The 19,036-nt window shown below is 36.4% G+C and overlaps 3 protein-coding genes across 8 annotated transcripts; 1 reads left to right on the top strand and 2 right to left on the bottom strand.

Moving 5' to 3' along the window:
- The first annotated feature begins 1,371 nt into the window (after positions 1–1,371).
- On the top strand, positions 1,372–6,221 carry LOC120211843 (putative uncharacterized protein DDB_G0282133). 6 transcript variants are annotated; one of them, XM_039210308.1, is made up of 10 exons: positions 1,372–1,548; positions 1,691–1,823; positions 1,914–2,017; positions 2,424–2,595; positions 2,698–2,847; positions 3,022–3,292; positions 3,389–4,090; positions 4,142–4,283; positions 4,314–5,204; positions 5,250–6,221. In XM_039210308.1, exons 1-10 carry the CDS (start codon positions 1,508–1,510, stop codon positions 6,085–6,087), a joined length of 3,444 nt encoding a protein of 1,147 aa, XP_039066239.1. In that variant the 5' UTR covers positions 1,372–1,507; the 3' UTR covers positions 6,088–6,221. The 6 variants fall into 6 exon arrangements, with proteins under 6 accessions (XP_039066239.1, XP_039066240.1, XP_039066242.1 ...); XM_039210309.1 differs by having other exon boundaries at positions 4,142–4,560; positions 4,600–5,204; XM_039210311.1 differs by having other exon boundaries at positions 4,142–5,204; positions 5,250–5,372; positions 5,697–6,221.
- A 1,966-nt stretch (positions 6,222–8,187) lies between these two features.
- Positions 8,188–10,132, bottom strand: LOC120211791 (meiotic nuclear division protein 1 homolog). Its single transcript, XM_039210264.1, has 10 exons — positions 10,067–10,132; positions 9,738–9,818; positions 9,533–9,649; positions 9,409–9,447; positions 9,217–9,324; positions 9,056–9,118; positions 8,922–8,973; positions 8,777–8,821; positions 8,565–8,644; positions 8,188–8,355 (listed from the first exon to the last, which is right to left on the bottom strand). Exons 1-10 carry the CDS (start codon positions 10,067–10,069, stop codon positions 8,266–8,268), a joined length of 678 nt encoding a protein of 225 aa, XP_039066195.1. The 5' UTR covers positions 10,070–10,132; the 3' UTR covers positions 8,188–8,265.
- Positions 10,133–11,047: 915 nt separating this feature from the next.
- LOC120211842 lies at positions 11,048–13,102 on the bottom strand. The gene is made up of 2 exons (XM_039210304.1): positions 12,409–13,102; positions 11,048–11,803 (listed from the first exon to the last, which is right to left on the bottom strand). Exons 1-2 carry the CDS (start codon positions 12,996–12,998, stop codon positions 11,134–11,136), a joined length of 1,260 nt encoding a protein of 419 aa, XP_039066235.1. The 5' UTR covers positions 12,999–13,102; the 3' UTR covers positions 11,048–11,133.
- Positions 13,103–19,036: the final 5,934 nt, after the last annotated feature.

The following is a 19,036-nucleotide window of genomic DNA, read 5'->3' as shown; positions in this document are numbered from 1 at the left end:
TCTTCGAAATTCCAAAGAAACTATAAATCAAATAAAGATATATAAATATTTTATTATAATAAAATGATATAGAACACACAGATGAATATAAGAAATAATAAGACGATGAATATAAAAGTCACGACTATAAGTCGAGTCAATGATCGTTTTTTTATTCCGTCTCTGGAGCAATTTGAAAAAAGAAATGGACGAAAATTATTTCTTAATTACTACTGATGGGGAAATTGAATTTTATTTTCTAACATTTTTTTATTGAATATTACAGCACACGGAGAATTATGTCAACCTGCAGCACACCAAACCCGAAGGCCGCTAGGAGAAAGAAGAAAGGTGAAATTCTGTAAAAGGACCTTGTACTATGTTTCTTGTGAATTTAATCTCTGCCATTATAGTAAGGCTTAATACCAAAATAAGTGCCCAATCTACACCTAAATTCTCGAATAGGTTCTAAGCTATTTTTTGACCCATCCAGGTGTCTAACGTTACAAATGTTATCCATTTAGGTATACGGGCCGTCAACGACGTTAATTTCCCTGTTAAGTGACACGACTCACAACCAAGTATTTCAAAATTTTTATTTAAAATAAAAAAATAAAATTATATATTTAAAAAACATAAACATTTTGAAATAACACCAAAAACTTTGAAAACATTCATTTCAACCCTTAAACCTATGTCGACCATCGTCGTTTATCTCCCTCCACGACCAAAACCACTATGAAATCGTAACCGATTGACGGTGAATATTTTATACCTCGCGAACCCTGGGATGAAAATTACGATCCTACGCGATCTCGACGACCAATCGACGGCGTATGACTAGGAGGATGACAGGGACTACGTCGGCAGCGGTGGTCATGGCCGAAAAGGGGTGTGGTGGGTTAAGGATAGTATTTGATGATTTTAGGTATTTTGGGACTTTTTTATAATTTAAGAGAAATTAGGGTATTTTTATAAATATAATATTTTTAAAAAAATAAATTTTAAAATACCATATTGTGACATGTGTCACTTAACGGGAAATTAACGTCATTTATGGCCCGAACACCTAAATGAGTATCGTTTGTAACTTTAGACATCTAGACGGGTCAAGAAATAGTTTAGGTACCTATTCGAATTGAGGTATAGATTGAGCACTTATTTTGGTATTAAGCCTTATAGTAAAGGGACTAAATCAATAAAAACACTTTATATAGGGAGCTTTGGAGAATTGACCAACTACGTTGTAAAAGGGTAGACCATTGATCCTGCAAGAAGAGGTTTTTCCTTTTGTTTTTTTCTTATAAAATGACTAATAAATTGCCGGGGAAGTCCTGTAGATTCGCATAACTCTAAAACACCATTTTCTGTTAACCAATTATCGATCATTGTAAAGTCGCTTTCCCCAGTTTTCCCTTTTCAATAATTTGTTTATTTATTTATTTAATTTTTAAAAAGGAAGAGAACATTTTGATCTTTTCCATTCACTTGTCATCGAAATTATCAGAGACGCTCGTCATCTTCAACGATGCAGAAAATGCTTCACAAGAGCTTCAAGCCAGCCAAATGGTATATTCTTCTTTTTCTTCAATATTTTCACTCTATTAATGTTAGAGATTGTGATTGAAAACTGTTTGATCGACTCGAAAAGTTGATACTGTCTGATCGTTTGACTTTTTTTAAAAAAAAATTGAATTTTGGTTTGATGCAGCAAGACAGCTTTAAGGCTAGCGATACCGCGAATAAAGGTAATGAAGAACAAGAGGGAAGCTCAAGCGAAGCAGTTGAAGAGAGAATTGGCTCAGTTGCTGGAGTCTGGGCAAGATCAGACGGCTAGAATTCGGGTATTGAGTTTTGAATCGAAGTTTTCACCTTAATCGTGATTTTAGCTGTGATTCTTGTGTACCGATTCATGGCTTTTTTTTATTTTGCAGGTGGAGCATGTGGTTAGGGAAGAAAAGACTGTAGATGCTTATAATCTTCTTCAAATATACTGTGAACTCATCGTTGCACGTATGCCAATGATTGAATCTCAAAAGTATGTAAAATTACTTTCTTTCATTACTCTGTTTTTCGATTTTAGGACTGTAAATTGGATCAATTCGATATGAGAAACGAAAATTAGAACGGAAATGGCTACTTATATGTTCTCCGTTTCATTTAGTAGGATTTGAATACTTGTTTTTAGAATTTATAATATATGTATATTAGTATATACATAGCTTTGTGTTTATATAAAATTCTGAATTTATCAGGAGGTTGTGTTTTATGGTCATAGAGTTGCAGATAAACAAGCATGGATTGATGAATGCTGTGTGGTTAGTTCGTAGAGAGGAGAGGATGACTTTTTTTTACTGTTTTTGGTGTTCTAGTCGGATTATTTTTGTCTGTTTCTATCGATTTTCATAACTTATGGTTGTGTTTTACTGATCTGAATTGTTCAGAAACTGCCCTATTGACTTGAAGGAAGCGATTGCCAGTGTAATATTTGCATCTGCTAGGTGTGAAGATATACCAGAGCTCAAGGATGCCTCCAAACATTTTACAGCAAAATACGGGAAAGAATTTACTTCCGCCGCACTTGAAATGCGTCCTAACTGCGGTGTCAGTCGTACGGTGAGTTTATATGGAACATCTTCTCAAGAATAAACAATGGTTGAAGTGCAACTGACATTTGATTATGATAGTATTGACGGGTCCATACGTTGTTTCCTTTAGTTGGTCGAGAAGTTATCGGCCATAGCACCTGATGGTCCAACCAAACTCAAGATCTTGACTACAATTGCTGAGGAACACAACATCAACTGGGATCCTGCATCATTTGGAGCAAAAGAATCAAAGGTTTATGATGACAAGCTGGTAAGACTAGTATGGTTCAAAATCGATTATTTTTTGTTCAATGCGCCGACGTATGATCATGCCAAGTATCCTCCTTAGAGAAACATTCAATTCTGAAATGATTGTATGTTGTTGCTGTTTGTCCGATATTGAGTGATTTGCTCAACAACTAATGTTTTTTTCCATATAAATTTGCTTGTGCAGAATACAGAGGCTACCAGATTTTCATCATATCCTTCTAATGTCCAAGGTCCAACTAGTTCTTATGAGCAGAGACCTGCTAGTGTTCAAGTTCCTAATTACGATAAGGGGCCTCCAAGTGTTCGAGATACAAAACATGTCAAGAAAAACGATATGCCCTCGAGCTTTTCCGAGTACAGCTCTAGATCATCTCCTAAGAATTTTGGTTATTCAAACACTGGTGCTGATAATTTGATGAACCCTGAAACTTATTCTCCAAATTCGAAACCTCTTGGTATGTTAATAATTAGATTCAAACACGATGATTGTTAACCTAGTTTGTTCTTTCTCTGTTACTTACTAGTATAGATTTGGATGTTAGATTTTGAAGGAACCGGAAATCAAGGGTTTAGGCATTCATATTCTGGAAATGAGAGTGCATACTCTTCACCGAGGCAACATTGGAATATGAACTTCAAGGATGCTACTGCTGCTGCTCAGGCAGCTGCAGAATCTGCAGAGATAGCAAGTATGGCTGCCCGAGCTGCTGCTGAGCTTTCAAGCCGTGGAAATTTCACCCAGCAGTATTCAATGGAGTCACCGGTGTCGCCTCTTCATCGTATGAGGGAGGAGGAACCACGAAAGTATACTGGCTCAGCATCTCAAAATGAACGTCTTGGTAGAGATCCGGTTGATATATCCTTTCATGGAAGGAATTCTGGGAATTATGAACAAATTGACAGCTTCGAAGAACATGGCCGGGGGAGAGACAATGGAAATGTTTATAGTAACATTGTGAGGAGCAGTGATAACTCCGCTCATGGTTCGTTCAAGTCAACTGCATCTTCCTTCAAAGAAAAAACATCAGTGAATAACCAAACCGCGGATGCATATTCTCAAAGACACTCATTTCGACAAGTTCCGGTAGACCATTTTGCTGAAGTGAATTCGGCGAGAAAATCAGGTGAAAATGGTGATCATCAGAATGTCAGCGCCAGAGAACAATCAAGCTATTCTTATTCTCATTCTCAATCAAACAGTTTTACTGATGATCATGATGTCGCCTCTAATTTTAACCAGCTGAAGACGGAAAATGATAAGAAAAGCTCAGGGGAAAGCCGGATGCCATTTGTTACTGAACTGCATGATACAAAGAGTTCTGGTTTTACCGATTATCAGGAAGCAAGGATCAGGAAGCAATCAAGCCATTCTTCATCTCATTCTCATTCAAGTACTTTTTCCGATGATCATGATGTTGTATCAAATTTAAACCGTTGGAACTCGGGAGATAATTCCGGTGAGGATTCTTTTCTTCATAATGATAAAGGAAGCCTTCAAAGGAGCACAAAAGAAACAACATATTTTTTCAACAATGCCTCAGCAGTTTTTGATGACTATGTATCAGATAATAATGAAGATCGTTTTGATTCGGAGGAAGAGCACGACACACGTGAATTCAGTATGAACTTATCATCTCCTGGTCAAAGGTCACCTACTCGTCCATATACAAGAACAAATTCTCGGAGCATTGAGAAGAATGTTGATGGAAAGTCCATTTCAGAATCACATATTTTCTCGGAGCAGCGGTCAACTTCCGTCTTCTTTGAGAGTTCAGCCAGCTCTGCAGATCCTTCATTCGGAGATGACTTGCCGGCGGCTTTTGATGATTATGGCCCTAGTTCTGAAAGTGACGAAGAGATAGACAAATCCAAGTTTGTAAGGAGCTCCAAACCCAGTACAGGTAGTAATGTAAAGAATATGGATTCATACCAAGCTGAAAACAGTAATTTCGATTCACAGTCGGTTGAAGTCATGGAAGATACTGAACAATCTAAGGATTCTAGTCTGGAAGAAGGTATGAAATTGAATTTCGGGAACTTGACCGGTGGCCTGCGACATAAGGGTTATAGGCTTCCACCATATACAAATAGTCCACGGGCCGATGGTTTGCCATCTGTGGAGGCAGCCAATGGTGCATCTACTAGAACTAAGCAGTTTTCTCCTCCTGCAGCAGCCGAGGCTTCGGTTGGTTCGGTTTCTTTCAATCAAGAGCCATACACCAGGAAAAGTAATGATGAAGTGAACAGAAAATTCAGCATGAGAGCATCGAATACTCATGTCGATCCTAGTGATGATGACTCTGAGGAGGAGCGACCGAAACAGACTTCTACTAGCACTCAAGACCGAGTAAACCAAAGATCTAGCTTAAGGGGTGCTGTCCCACATTTTAGTTCAGGAAATAGTGATTCTGACGAAGACCTTCCTAAGAAAAAGGCTCCTACCGATACCGGGTTTTCTCGAAAGACAACGAAGGCCTCTCCTTCAAATTCACGGAGAAGCTCCAATCTTAAAGCCACTGCTTTCTCTGAGCCAAAAGTGGTTTCTGATTACAGTGGGAAAGGGAGTGGTGAAGTGAACGGAAAATTCAGAATGAGAGCATCAAGTACTCGTGTTGATTCTAGCGATGATGACTCCGAGAAGCGACGTAATCAGACTTTTAGCAGCACTCAAGACCAACAGAACAATACACCGAGCTTTGAAGAAAACAGGAGATCTAGCTTAAGAGTAGCTGTCACATATTCTGGTTCTGATGAAGGCCTTCCTAAAGCAAGTTTAAATGCTTCTTCCAACACCGGTTTTTCTCGAAGAACGAAGGCCTCTCCTTCGAATTCACAGAGCAGCTCCACCCTTAAAGATACTGTTGCTTCCGACTACGGCCAGGAGAAGGATTCCTCCTCAAGGACTTCAAATGCCGATGAGTCACTACCAAAGACTCGGCCTCAGAAAAAGAACTCCGACGATCTCTCCGCACGTTCTCGTCATCCCCAGTTGTCATCACAAGCAACTTCAAGGTTGGTCTTGAAGACCAATAGCTCTTCGTCCGATACAACTTTCAAGCCATCGGAAAAGGAGCAGTCATCCACTTCTATCCCAAAGATTATACCATCACCCGGTGCTAAAAGTTTGACGACTCAAACGTCGACCGGCGAGGGCCAATCTAAGCAGAATGCTAGCCATGTTCATCCAAAGCTTCCCGATATCGACATCTTGACTGCGCACTTGAATTCAATCAGACAGAATCACAGATGAATATACATTCTTTCCGAATTCTTACAGAACTTGGTTTTTCTCCTATTAGCCACTGTTTGCATTGTTCATATTTATACATGTCCTTGAGGTTACAGAGATGTATCATATAACTTGTAATATTTGTTTATTGATTTGTTTCTTATAAGATCGAAGGTTTGAATTATGATGTCATAAATGAAAAAAAAACTGTATGAGAGAGTAGTCTTATACTAAAAAGTAATATTAAATAAAATTATGTCTTGTACGACATATTTAAATTGGTATATAAACTTTTGAATCTTCTAATTTCATCCTTAAATTCATCTAAATGTATAATTGGTTTTGACTATGGTTTAATATGTTTTTTTTACAAAAATATAATAACATAGCTTGGTCTAACGGGTTTATTAACATGAGATTTAATTAGCATATATCATAATATCAATAGTTTGAGGTGAAATTAAAATGTTCACTAGTTCGAGGATAATTTTGAACGAAGCTAATAGTTTTGGAGATAAAATTTTAACGTTCAACAGTTTGGAGATTTATTTAGAATGAGAGTATAGATTGAGGATGAAATCAGAATGTTTACAAGTTCATGGAAGAATTTAGTCATAAATTGTGGTGCAATTAACTCAGAAAGAAGAGGAAAAAAACATTTACATTTTGGGACAGTTAAACAATGTAAAGAGGGGAAAAAAAGAACGATTACAACGCCGATCTCATCGAATTATTGCAGTACGTAATAACTTCCTTCAAATTCAGGTCACGCTCTTCGGCGTTCATCGCACTGTACGCATTATCCGGCGATGGCGAACCGAAATTCGAGTTCATGGAGGTTATCGCCGCGACAGCGTTCGCCTTTCTCCTCGAGCTCGATGGTGTTATCGGATTGAAACATACGAAAACGTGTTTCATGGCCTTCCAGAAACCTCTACGATCAGTTCTCTTGGACTTTGCCGTAGGTGAAGCAGTGGCAGACATCGGAGAATAATGGTTGTTCGGACACAAAGTGGAGCAATGGACGTTGAGGTTATTGGGGTTTATGTTGTTCGGACACGAAGTGGAAACCTATTACAGGTTTATAGGCTACAAATTGGGCGTTACCATATGTTGTGTTTCGGAGTGAATTATGGGCTGTACCAATTAATGTTCACGTTTTATTCCTTTTTGACAACTATGCTTTCCTTGTACAAATAATCTCGAACTTATACAGATTTATCTTTGAGTCATTGTGTAGTGACCCAATTTTAAAGATTTGAAGACTTAATGGTATAATGGTTGCACTTCAATACCCTTTGAGCCTTTGCTAAGGTCTTCCCAATTGGTTCTCCAACTTCCAACCAGGTCCTCTTAAGTCTCCAAATCATTCAATTGAATCCACATATAAAAAAAATCAAATTCGAGCAAGCAAGTCAATTTTTAAATGATGAGATCGGGTCAAGTTTACGGTAAAAATCTCTGACCTAACCCCGATATAATAGTATAATTCTCTTATAGATTTAGAGATAATTATAATAATATCTCTTTACATATTTAATTGAATAAAAATGAGAATTATATATATATTTTGTGTCTCGTTATATATAAGTTTTTACTCTGAAAATTTAGTTTTGTAAAACCTGCTTAAACCCAGGTTGGATTAGATAACGAATGGAAAAATATAATACTCGAATCGGATTAGAATGACGAAAAATCCCGACCGATACTCATTAACTGATGAGACTTGAACTTAATGACGAGAAAGAGATTTAAGAGTTTTATGATTCTAGATTTAAATTTCATAATGTGAAGGTTTGTCCAAAATTTATTTTAAATAATCATTAGGACTTTATCTTGTAGCAAAATATAAAATATTTTCATCATTGGGCATTGTTTTGAACGCATCATAATCTTTGCTGTTTAAGTTCAAAGGGGAAGTTAAATTTTCATTAACTCGAAATTATTTGAACTGAAAATTAAAATTTAAATCGAAATTTATCGAAATCTGATTTAAATTTTTAATAATCTGTTATGCATCTAAATTTAGCGATTCAAAATAAAACTGAACAAAAAGTTATTATAATCCAGATACTAAAATTGGTTCTCTATGAAAGTAGCAGATGAACCTATGTTCACCTTGTCCCTTGGCCTAGAATTAAACAACTGAGAGATGATATTTGAATTCAAGGTGTATACTGAAAAGATACATGATCTCACCTAAGTATTGCTTTCTCCATCGCCGACTGCTCGGAGTGGAATAGCCGGAGGCGACAACTCCAAGTAGTCGAAATCATCAGTGATTCCAATCTGTTTCAAGATTCGAGAAGCAAACATCTAAGTACACCAAATACTTGCATGAATAAGTCTTAACAACATAAAACTCCCCACGGCAAGCGGATTTCAACCAGAACTAACTCATTGTCAAGGTTGCGCATTTAAGCATTTCTTAACGAATTTGGATTAGAAAACCAAATTTGGGCACCCTAGGGGATTGTTCAAGACAGCAATCAGTATACCTCCTTGTACATGTGTTCAAGCTGCTCTTTGGCTTCAGGAAAGTTGTTTGAGCACCACTGCCTCACAGTGAAGATGTTGTCTGTAAAGATTTCGATCGTCATTGTTAACAAAAATAACAAATATCGCCCCAAATTCTTGAAAATAAACCCAACAAAATTGAAATGAAAGGGAGAAGGAAGAGGAAATCAATAAGTAGGTAAAAAGAAAGTACCTGTCCATCTGTTAGCTGCTCCATGGGCAACCTCAATAGCTTTCTCTGCAAAAAAGACAGTGAGATGGGAGTTTATTCAACTACATCGAACCCTCAAACGATACTGAATCTCATAAAAATAGGGTTGTCGAAACAAACACTAAACTCATTGCTTCAAATGCAGCTGGATCATTATCTGCAAATTGTACCATCTCCTCCTGCACATTTAGACCATATAGGATAAACTCAAACCGTAGGATTCTCTTAAATAGGAAACAAAAAGATAAGAAGTAATCCAACCTTAAGCTCATTGTGTTTCAATTCTATATCCTTTAATTCAGCCAAAGCCTTCTCTCTTTCATCCTGGGAAATGCATAAAATGTCAAGATATTATACACCAACTGTCATCACTGAAAAGAAAACTGAAACCCCAAATCACTAAACAAACTTAAGATACATACAGATTCTTCACGCCCCTTCTTTAGTTCATTACACTGATCAACGAGCTCCGTGTATCGCGTCTTACTGCTTTGGAGGTCCGATTCGAGTTTCCGTTTCACGTTCCTCAACTGTTTCAAAGTTTTACATCAAGATTGATATGATAAGTAACTATGTTAAGATAGAAAGATAATGCTAGAAACAAATACAATGACCTGATTTCCAGCACAGCTAGGAAGGCTCCAAAAGTATACCTAAGAATTTCATCACAAGAGCAATTGATTATATCTAACGAATTCGAGTTACAAATTCTAACAAATACAATAGATTTATACTTACAGATGTTCCGATTTTATCCTTGGAAACGAGATCATCATCGACCAAACTTTGAACAACATCTTTAACTGATTGGGTGATTACCCCTTTCTTGGGACCCAACTTTTCAAGCTCCTTAAGCTAAGCCCATTAGAAGAAAAACAACATGAAATTAATGAAAATGTTCCAAAATGTCTGAAGAAATTGATTGAAAATTCGATATGCTTACGAGGAAGAAGTCTTGAGATTCATAAAATATCTGAAGCATTCTCTCCCTCTTTTCTTCCAACGAAAGACCTCGTTTCTTCGACTGAATCACAGTCGCAAAAAAAGAAGAGTAAAAATCTTGGTAAAAAATTCGGTATTTCCATAGGAAATTGCAAATCCATCAACAAATCTAAAGGATACGACGCTAGATTCAACGGAAATTACAAACCCGTCAACAAATCGAAAGGAGACGACGCTAGATTCAACTAAATCTAATAACTTAATGTTTGGCTGCCGAGAAAATGAAGAAAAGTAGAGAGCAAAATTAGTAGAAGATGAAATCAATTTTACCATGTTCTGACCCAGGGCAGTTCTCACTTGCAAATTGAATCTGGTAATCAGTGGGAAGGGAGTTCGAGATAATACGCCATATAAAGCGTATGCTTCTTTTTGGCGGGAATTTGGCCAAGTTTGCTTAAATACCCTTGCAGCTTTCCATATTTATTCTCTGTCAAAATGGTACAAGAGGTCTTGTAATTTTTTGAAAGAAAAAATCAACGTCACAGTCATATTTTCTCTCTCTTGATATATGATTCTTTATAAGACCATTACTTTTATTTGTTGATTGTTATAGTATTGACGTAATAGTTCATGATATTGATATGTTAGTCAACGGTATTGATGTGGCAGTCCACGACGAGTTATAATATGACGGATAACATGTCAGATGGACTAAATTGGTAACTCAAACATAGTAGATGAATTGTCATGTTAGTACTATAGATCGCCATGTCAACATCATGAACTGTCACATCAGTATTGTAACTGTCAAAATGACAAAAAAACGTTGGTCAAATGACCACATTGAGTTTGTTTTCTGAGTTGGAGTGTCACAATGAGAGAAAAAAATAATATGATATCTACATTAGTTTTTTCCCCAAAAGTACAAGGACTTTTGATGTCTTTTTGCCTTATTCTCTTGGTTTTTTCATGTTCGAATTAGAATAAGGGTTAAATTGATAGAATATATAAGATTTGGAGAACAAATGATAGATTTTAATTTGGGTAGATATATGTTTTGGTACTTGATTTTAAGATTCAATTCGGTACCTAAATTTTGTTTTGGTCCAATTAAATATATGAATTTTGAATTCATGAGTCAAATATTAAAAGTTTGAATTTTAACATCGCCCCCATAATAAATATATGTATATTTGAATTAATCTATCGATAGACCAAATAACAACAAAAATAAAATGTTATTTAGATTATTATAAATATGTCCCCCCAACTTGAGGGAAATTTGAAAAGAAAAAACATGTAGAGGAAGAAGACGCAGTCTCTCTGCTCAAACCAACAGCCCAACCAAATGGTTATCATTGCAGTACAAAAGGTGAAAATTGTAGGGTTTATTTTTATTAAGAAGATGAATCTTGTTCATCACGGCAAAGCTCCTTCCTTAGTTTACTCGAGAAAAGCCGACAAGCATCCATGCTAAGATCGATGGCAGCCGAGAGTGCAATAAACAATGCGGCATCACCCATGCATGTGACATGTTGTATCCCAACTTGTACCGTAGGCTTGCTAACTTTGCCTTCGCCTTCGACGGTCGAACCCATGACGAATCCTTTAACCGGTGATCTCGAACTTGTCGATGTCGAAAAACTCGGTCCCGATACTTTCTTGTCAATACAAAACAATCCACCTTTTTTCACACTCATTGTAGCTTCGGCAATAGGGATACCGTTACTAGGTCCACTCTCGGGGACGAGCTCGAATTTATAGCCTAACCCTTCGACCGGACCCCTTTCTCGCCATGCCTTGAGACGACCCCAAGGTTTCCAACTGCTAACGGAGAAGCCATGAGGGCTTAGTATTAGCCATGCCCCGGGGTTTGATCTCGAGACACGATCGGTTCCGGGGGAGGGCACGAATGGGGTGATCATCGAGGCGGCCGCGACAGGAGATCCCGATAGGTCGTATATCATTATCATCCATCCTTTCCTTTCCCTTCGTTGCTTCTCCTTTTCTCTTGCTAATGTTCTCATCCATCCGCTGTTCTTGTTGGAAAAATCCGGTGGGAGTGATCTAATTACCCTTGAAAGCAATCTATTAATACCTTATATAAAATATATTTAAAAAAGGGTCAATCTATGGTTTTGGTCCCTCTACTATAGTTTTGAGTAGGCTGGAGGGAGCAAAATCATAATTTGACCATAGAAAAATGAAAAAGCTAAACATTAAAATGTTTGAGCACATGGAAGAGAATCCACGGTGGTTGCATTTTGATATAGGGAGAGATTTTAGCATGAGACTTTATTCTCAAATTGAGTTCATTTTTCTATTAAACTAGTTCCATCATCAACCATTTGTATTAAGTGGTCAACATACAATTTTAATCCCTCTACATACTTAAATTCATGAGATAGTTCTTATACTTTTATTTAAAGTAATTTAATCAGAATATTGTCTGATAACATTATCTTATGGTGATATATTAGCGTTACTGTTATTTAATGATCAAAATGAAATTAAAATGTAACACTAGGTATGATTTAATGACCAAAATGAAACCATGAAAATACTCAGATGACTAAATACATAGTTTACTCTTGTTTTTTTTGGAAGTAAAACACTGTAAAATGAACCATTATGGTATTGTAAAAGGAAAACATAGGAACTCGATCACTTACCGAGATCTTGACCGGTCGGCGCTAAACTTGCAACTGAAAACCGGTTGTCTAATATTGCCTTGGATTTGAAACACGACCGGACTACATTCCGGTTCTCCGCCGAACTGGAAAACGAACCGGGGATCGGGTTCGGCTCTGACCATTAAATGAAGCTTAGCGGTGGGTTTGTCCTGATCGTTGCCGACTTTCATCCACCCATCTTGGAACACCGCCGGTCTGGTTTGCGACACACCCAAGTCGACGTTAACCTGAACCGAACCCACCAGCTTCCCACTACTGACGCCGCAGGTTCGACCCACGCGGCCGGTGTAGACTTCGACACAGAGAGTCAAGGGCTTCCCGGAGAGACGGCGGATCATTTGGGCATCAAGGTGGAAGCCGGCTGCGGAGGTGGACGATTCAGGCGGCGAATCACCGGCGCCGTTGCTGAGGGGCATCAAAGCTGTTTGGGACGGGAAGTTCTTGAGCCTCAGCTTGCAGAAACACGGCGTCGTCTTCGGGTAAACGCCGGCACCGGCTGGTTTCGTGGGCTGCGGGAGTTTCAAAGCTAATGATTCGACTATCAAACGAACGAACGGACATGGATCCATCGTAAACAACGATGGCAACAGGAGTGAACGTCGTTGACAGTGAAGACTATTGAATTCTCGAAGTTGGCTCTAATGGAGGCAGTGAAGAACTCATTGTCGGTTTTGACCCAAAGGATTTGCAGTGTTTAATGGTGTTTATATAAGCTGTTTTTGGCTCTGCAATTTGCTGAAAGATTATATTGCAAGTGAAAGGCTTAATATGGTTATACAACTAAGAAAAATAAGCTTGATTTGGTAATTATCTTTTTTATTTTTTTGGTATAATAGTTGTATCTTCAATGGAGATTAACATTGCATGTGTTTATTATGAGGTCAATTATCTCTAGGGATGTGCATGAATCCGAACTCAACAGGTTTTCGACCCAACCCGATTGGGTCAATTTTTTTTTAAATCGAGTTTAGGTTTAGTTTTTTTTAAGATTATGTTCGGGTCGGCTTAGTTTTTGGGTGAAAAATAACATATCCGATCCAACCCAAAAATTATAATTTTATATTTAGAGATAATTACAAAAATACCCTTGTATATATTATTTTCTGTCAATTAAATCTCTATTTTTATTGAATAAAAATAATATTTTTTATAAATATATTATTTCGAGTCGGATTGAGTAAAATTCAGATTTTATCTCAAAAACCGAATCGGATTCAGATTGGGTGAAAGGTGTATATTTTCAGGTCGGATAGAAGATTTGTAATTTTTGATTTGGGTGGATTGAAAATCAGATCCGACCCGACCCATCCATGTCCATCCCTAATAATCTCAATCCACTTTATTTCAATTATAATATTATAATTTTAATATTTTTCAATTCTAACTTTCGTTAAATCCTATAAGGTCTTTTATCAAAAAATCTTTATTTTGTTTGGAATCAAATTATAACGTGTATGTTACATAATTTGTTAATCTTAAACAAATCATTACAAGACCGAAACAATTTTATGATCAAATAAATCATAATATGAACGCAACTTATTTTTTAAAATGTATACATAATAATGCAAATATTCGTAATGATTAGTTTTGGTTGGCTGATTATTGATGAATGTAATAGAAAAAAAAACTCTTACAAAAAGTCTTCTAATTTAAAATTAATAGTAAATGAAATTATTTGTCACTTCAGTTTCTTTTCATTAACTAAAATCTCGATAAATAAATTTCACTTTTAAATCCAAAATAAACATTAAATAATTATGTATATTTAATTTCATAATTTTTCATATGTTATACCAACTAAAATATTAAAATTAAAATTTACAATTTCACAAAAAATTAAAATTGTAAAATGAAAATACCTAATTATATCAAGCATTGATAATATTTAAGAATAATTCAAATAATAAATTTTAAATAATATCTTAAAATTATTTTAAAATATTGATTTAATCATTTTTTTTATAAAATATTGATTTAATTATTCATCTATTTTTATGGAGTAATATTTAAATTATCTATAATATTTAAAGTTTCGGAAAAATTGAGTAGAAAATGTGGGATCCATGACAGCTGGGAAAAGGTTGTCACCACGTTGTAATAAAAGTGGGAGAGGTATGCTGAGCTGGACATGGACTGGGGTGGCAGAAATTTTATCTTCTCCAATTCCACATATCATATCATCTGCTGACGTGGCATTCTCTGGGGCCTCTTCGTCTTCAACCCCGCCGTTTTCGGTCGGTTACACTTTTGGCGGCGCCACAAGATTTATTATTGTTTTTTTTGTATAATTTTAAGTCCCTCTACTTTTCGAAAGTTAATATTTAATACAAATATGACCCTCAATGTGTATACTGTTTTAAAGCAATGATGTAGTTTTCATTTTTCTTTTAAATACAGTCCTAAGAAATGATGGATATATAAATGTATTATTGTTAAATTTTTTTAAAATATTATTCATTGTACGACAGAATAATAAGAAAAAATTTACGTCATCATTTAATAATAACAGTTCATACACTAATTAAAATAGAGAAATCAAATATAAAATTCCAATACAATAGAGGGATTAAAATCATAATTAGACCCTTGTTTTCCGTTCATCCGCCTGTGTTGTTTACAAGGATTTGATTTGGATTAGCAATGAGGATAAGACTCCGACAGATATCACTATTCCGACAACTTTTGTCTTTTTCTTTTTTTCTTATTGTAATTAAAACAAAATTTCATTTTGTTAAGGGAAGACGGATTTTTTTATCAATTATATTAATGTAAATAATTACTTTAATAATTATCCATTTATGTAGTAAAATAAGATTTTAAATTACGTTTTTTTGGGTACAATGGATAGGAGAAAACGACAACGTTTTCATGTTACAATCTTAGGGTTTCTTTCCCTCGTTTATCTTCTTCAATCAATTGTAAATCTTCGTTCGACGAATCCTTCAATCTTCTCTCGCCTTTAATCATCCCTTAAGGCTATTTTGACGAGACAACCCCTCACCAAGTGTCTCTGTTGCAGGTCCTCTATCTCGAACTCTTCACTATTAATGGCGTCAATCACTTCCTTGGCGTCCGATTCAACTACTAAGTTCTTTAAACCCAGGTCCTTTGCAATTTCTAAACCTAGTTTAATTCCCCAAATTTCTGCTGTAAGACTGTTTGTCTGATCAAAGTTTGTTGTATAACCATATGTCCACTCCCCTTTATCATCACGGAAGAGACCTCTTGCAAGCTCCATCGAAGTTTAAAACGTAAAAACCCTCTGGCGGTTTGATCCATCTGACCCATCTAGGTTCTCGGGTATAATCTTCTCTCTTCGATTCATAAGCTTTTTTCAAATCATGCACGAGATTGCGGCCATATTGAAATATATGGTTTGGGTTTCTGATCTTACCGTTGAAAGTAGCTTCATTTTTCCCTTCCAAATACCCCATATTGTAGTGGTAAAAACGGTGTTCCTTCTTATTCCTTCAGAGTTTATACTTTTCGAACAACTATTACTTTTAACCCAGCTGACAAAATCTGCTGCATCAATCGGTTTCATTCTGTAGTAACGCTCAATCTCTTCCCGAACAGATTTAGTTATTTTACAGTGGCGCAAAATGTGTTCTAAGGATTCCACAACCCCCGACATTCCCTGCAGTCGGCTTCGTTAGTCATATTTTTCCTCATCTGAATCTCATTAGTATTCAACCTATTCAAGCAGCATAACCATATAAAAAATCTAATACGATCTGTAGTGTTTATCTTCCAAATTCACCCAAAGTTCTGATTACTACCTCCTTCCTCGCTTCTGTTCACAATATCCTTGAAAGTAGATTTAACAGTGAATTTGCCATCTTTAGTAAAACCCCATTGAGCTGTGTCTTGTCTTTGGTCCGAATTATTCCTCAGAATTTCGATTTCTCGAATCTGATTTAGGGTTTCTTCAGAAATGATGTTTCTAACCTCCTGAATATCCCACTCATGATCTGTAGATATGTATTGAACTACTTTTTCAAGTCTATCAGAGGTATCAATATTGGGATATTGTTTTCTCGAGACTCCTTTCCAAGCCACCAATCATGCCAGAAGCTAATCCGCTCGCCCGTGTTAATTTTTCATTGACAACCTTTCTTGATAATGAGCCAGGCTTTTAGCGTCTTTCCAAGTAGAGGAATTATAATTCTTAGCTTCACATTCCATGAAAGAAACTTGCTTTAGGTACTTTTCTCAAAAAGCTTTACACCATAATGACTCATGCTCGATAAAAAGACGACATCCATTATTAGCCATTAAAGCCAAATTCATGTCTCTCGCTCCCCCTTCCTTCTTTGCTTTACACACCTCGTTCCAATTAACCAAGTGACTGTGTTTATAATCTACATCTCATCCCCATAAAAAATTCCTATTTAGCTTGTCCAGCTTTTTCCAAACTGTCATGGGAAGAAGAGTTGTTTGCATCGTGTGAACAGGAATGGCTGTCGTGATCGTTTGTATCAGCTTACGTCGCCCAACCATTGAAAGAACTTTCCCTTTCCATCCAACTAATTTGCTCATTACCTTCTCCAAAAGATGTGCATAGGCAGTTGAATTATGTTTATTTGTGAATTATGTTTAGGCATTCCTTGGCTTTGCTAACTTGCATTGCATTAGCCTCCATGAATAGAAGAAGATCATCTGCAAAAAATATATGGCTAACATTAGTGCATCTTCTAGATAATTTTTATGCTTTTCAATCACCATTGTCAATTTCCTCCATAATAATATGAGAGACTCTTTCCATTATTAAAATGAGTAAATAAGGCAATAAGGGATCTCCATGTCTAAGTCCTTGACCAGGTAAGAAATTGTAACGCCCCAAATTTCATTAGGAGTTTTGGGTATATTCAATTTGGACCTTTGGATGATTTCCTTTAACCCATGATGCTTTGGACCCAAATAGATTTGATTTGGGCTTTGGATGAGCCCAACAAGCCTTAAAAAGGGTGTTTTTAACCTTAAACCAACCGTGGAAGGACTAGGTGGGTGATTAACCCATTTATTTAAATCAAAGCTAATTTTCATTGAATTTTGATGATATCACGTCTGCCACTCTTCCTCTTTTCACCCATTGTTTGTATCTTCTTCCTCATCTTCAAGAAATCAAGCAAAAGCCTTAACTTTAAGAAATCCAAGCAACCCTTGTGAATCTGAAGTAAGATTCACAATCTACAACTCCTAAGCTTTCATTCAAACCCTTTTTACAAGATTTGACTTAGTATCCATGAAAATAGGTTTAAGTGGGGTTTAAGAAACTTGAGGTTTTAATCTGTTGTTGAGAGAGTTTTGAGTTATATGATCGTTTCTAACATCCTCCTAAGTTCCAAAGTGAGATAATAACCCATCTGCTTTGTTCTAATTAGTTCAAGAGAAGGGTTAGAGCAATAAGGCAAGGGGCAATGAGAAACTCACTCTTGGGTGATTCAAGAACTTTTTCAGTTGCTTGGACTTAAGGTAACACGATTCTAACTTGACCATACCACATATAGGTCATTTTATGTGCATTTATGGTATGTTTTGTTCATGGAAGTACGCTAGAGTAATTTCATGGTAAACTTCGTATTTGTTGTTTGTAAGCATGAAAGTTAGTACCTTTTGACCTCTAAGACCTCAAATAAGACTTTAAAAACATTTACTAGTCTTAGAGGAGTGAATGGGTGAGTTTTGGGTGTGATTTTGTGCTCAAAACAGAGTACTTCTGTCTATCGATATCGGTATTGGAAGAAGAGTACCGATATTGTTCTTCGTGAAGGGCAAGAACAAGGCAATCTATAAAGGCATTATCGATACTCCATCAAAGGGTATCGTTACTCGGGGTCAAGTATCGATACTCAGAGGGTAGTATCGATACTGGTGACAAGTTTCAGATTCTAGTAGCCATTTTTGGTACCGATACTCATGGGAGTATCGATACCAAGGATAGAGTATCAATACTCCCCATAGGAGTATAGATACCAAGACATTTTAAAAACATCGAAGCTAATTTTTGGTATCGATACTTAGGTGGGTATCGATACCATCGCTGATTTTTGCGCAATTTGGTTCGTTTGGTTTAGGTGTCTTGAGTTCGTTTGAGCCTCAAGTATTCGATACAAGTGAAAATAATCAAAATAACACTATTCTCAACTTGAAATCAAGCAAGTTAGGATGCCATAAGATTTGCTTTTGTATGATGCTCGAGAAACTTTCAAGACACTCGAGTTACTCTAGCATTATGGCGATCGTCCTTTGTTTGTGAATATCTAGATATTGTCTGTTGGTACGCATCCTATGCACGTAAATTTCAGGTCGTATAGATATGAATTTTGATGCACGTAAATTCCAGAATCGTACCTTATACTCAACTAGGTTCGGATTATGAGCTTCCAAAGCACGCAAATTATGGACCTCACCCTGGCCTCTTGAGTATCCGAGATAGACTCAGGGCTATAAGTTCATATGCACATAAATTCTGGTTCTTACCCTGAAGCTATCATATTTTAGATAGGTTAGTGTGTTGTCCGAAATGCACGTAAATTCCTCTGACAACACCACTTGGTCTATCTCATGTTTGCTATGTACTTTTGTATGTTTATGACTTGCA

The sequence above is a fragment of the Hibiscus syriacus genome, unplaced genomic scaffold, assembly GCF_006381635.1.
Source record: "Hibiscus syriacus cultivar Baekdansim isolate YM2019G1 unplaced genomic scaffold, ASM638163v2 tig00109987_pilon, whole genome shotgun sequence".
Classification (NCBI taxonomy): domain Eukaryota; kingdom Viridiplantae; phylum Streptophyta; class Magnoliopsida; order Malvales; family Malvaceae; genus Hibiscus; species Hibiscus syriacus.
This window is presented reverse-complemented; position numbering and strand designations above follow the sequence as displayed.

Coding starts and splice junctions, on each gene's coding strand:
- LOC120211843 (XM_039210305.1), top strand. CDS start 1,508: ATGCAGAAAATGCTTCACAAGAGCTTCAAGCCAGCCAAATG. Junction 2,018..2,423: donor CCAATGATTGAATCTCAAAA/GTATGTAAAATT, acceptor TGAATTGTTCAG/AAACTGCCCTATTGACTTGA. Junction 3,293..3,388: donor TCCAAATTCGAAACCTCTTG/GTATGTTAATAA, acceptor TAGATTTTGAAG/GAACCGGAAATCAAGGGTTT.
- LOC120211791 (XM_039210264.1), bottom strand. Junction 9,650..9,737: donor AATCTCAAGACTTCTTCCTC/GTAAGCATATCG, acceptor TAATGGGCTTAG/CTTAAGGAGCTTGAAAAGTT. Junction 8,822..8,921: donor AGCTGCATTTGAAGCAATGA/GTTTAGTGTTTG, acceptor TCTTTTTTGCAG/AGAAAGCTATTGAGGTTGCC.
- LOC120211842 (XM_039210304.1), bottom strand. CDS start 12,998: ATGGATCCATGTCCGTTCGTTCGTTTGATAGTCGAATCATTAGCTTTG. Junction 11,804..12,408: donor GCCGACCGGTCAAGATCTCG/GTAAGTGATCGA, acceptor AAGGGTAATTAG/ATCACTCCCACCGGATTTTT.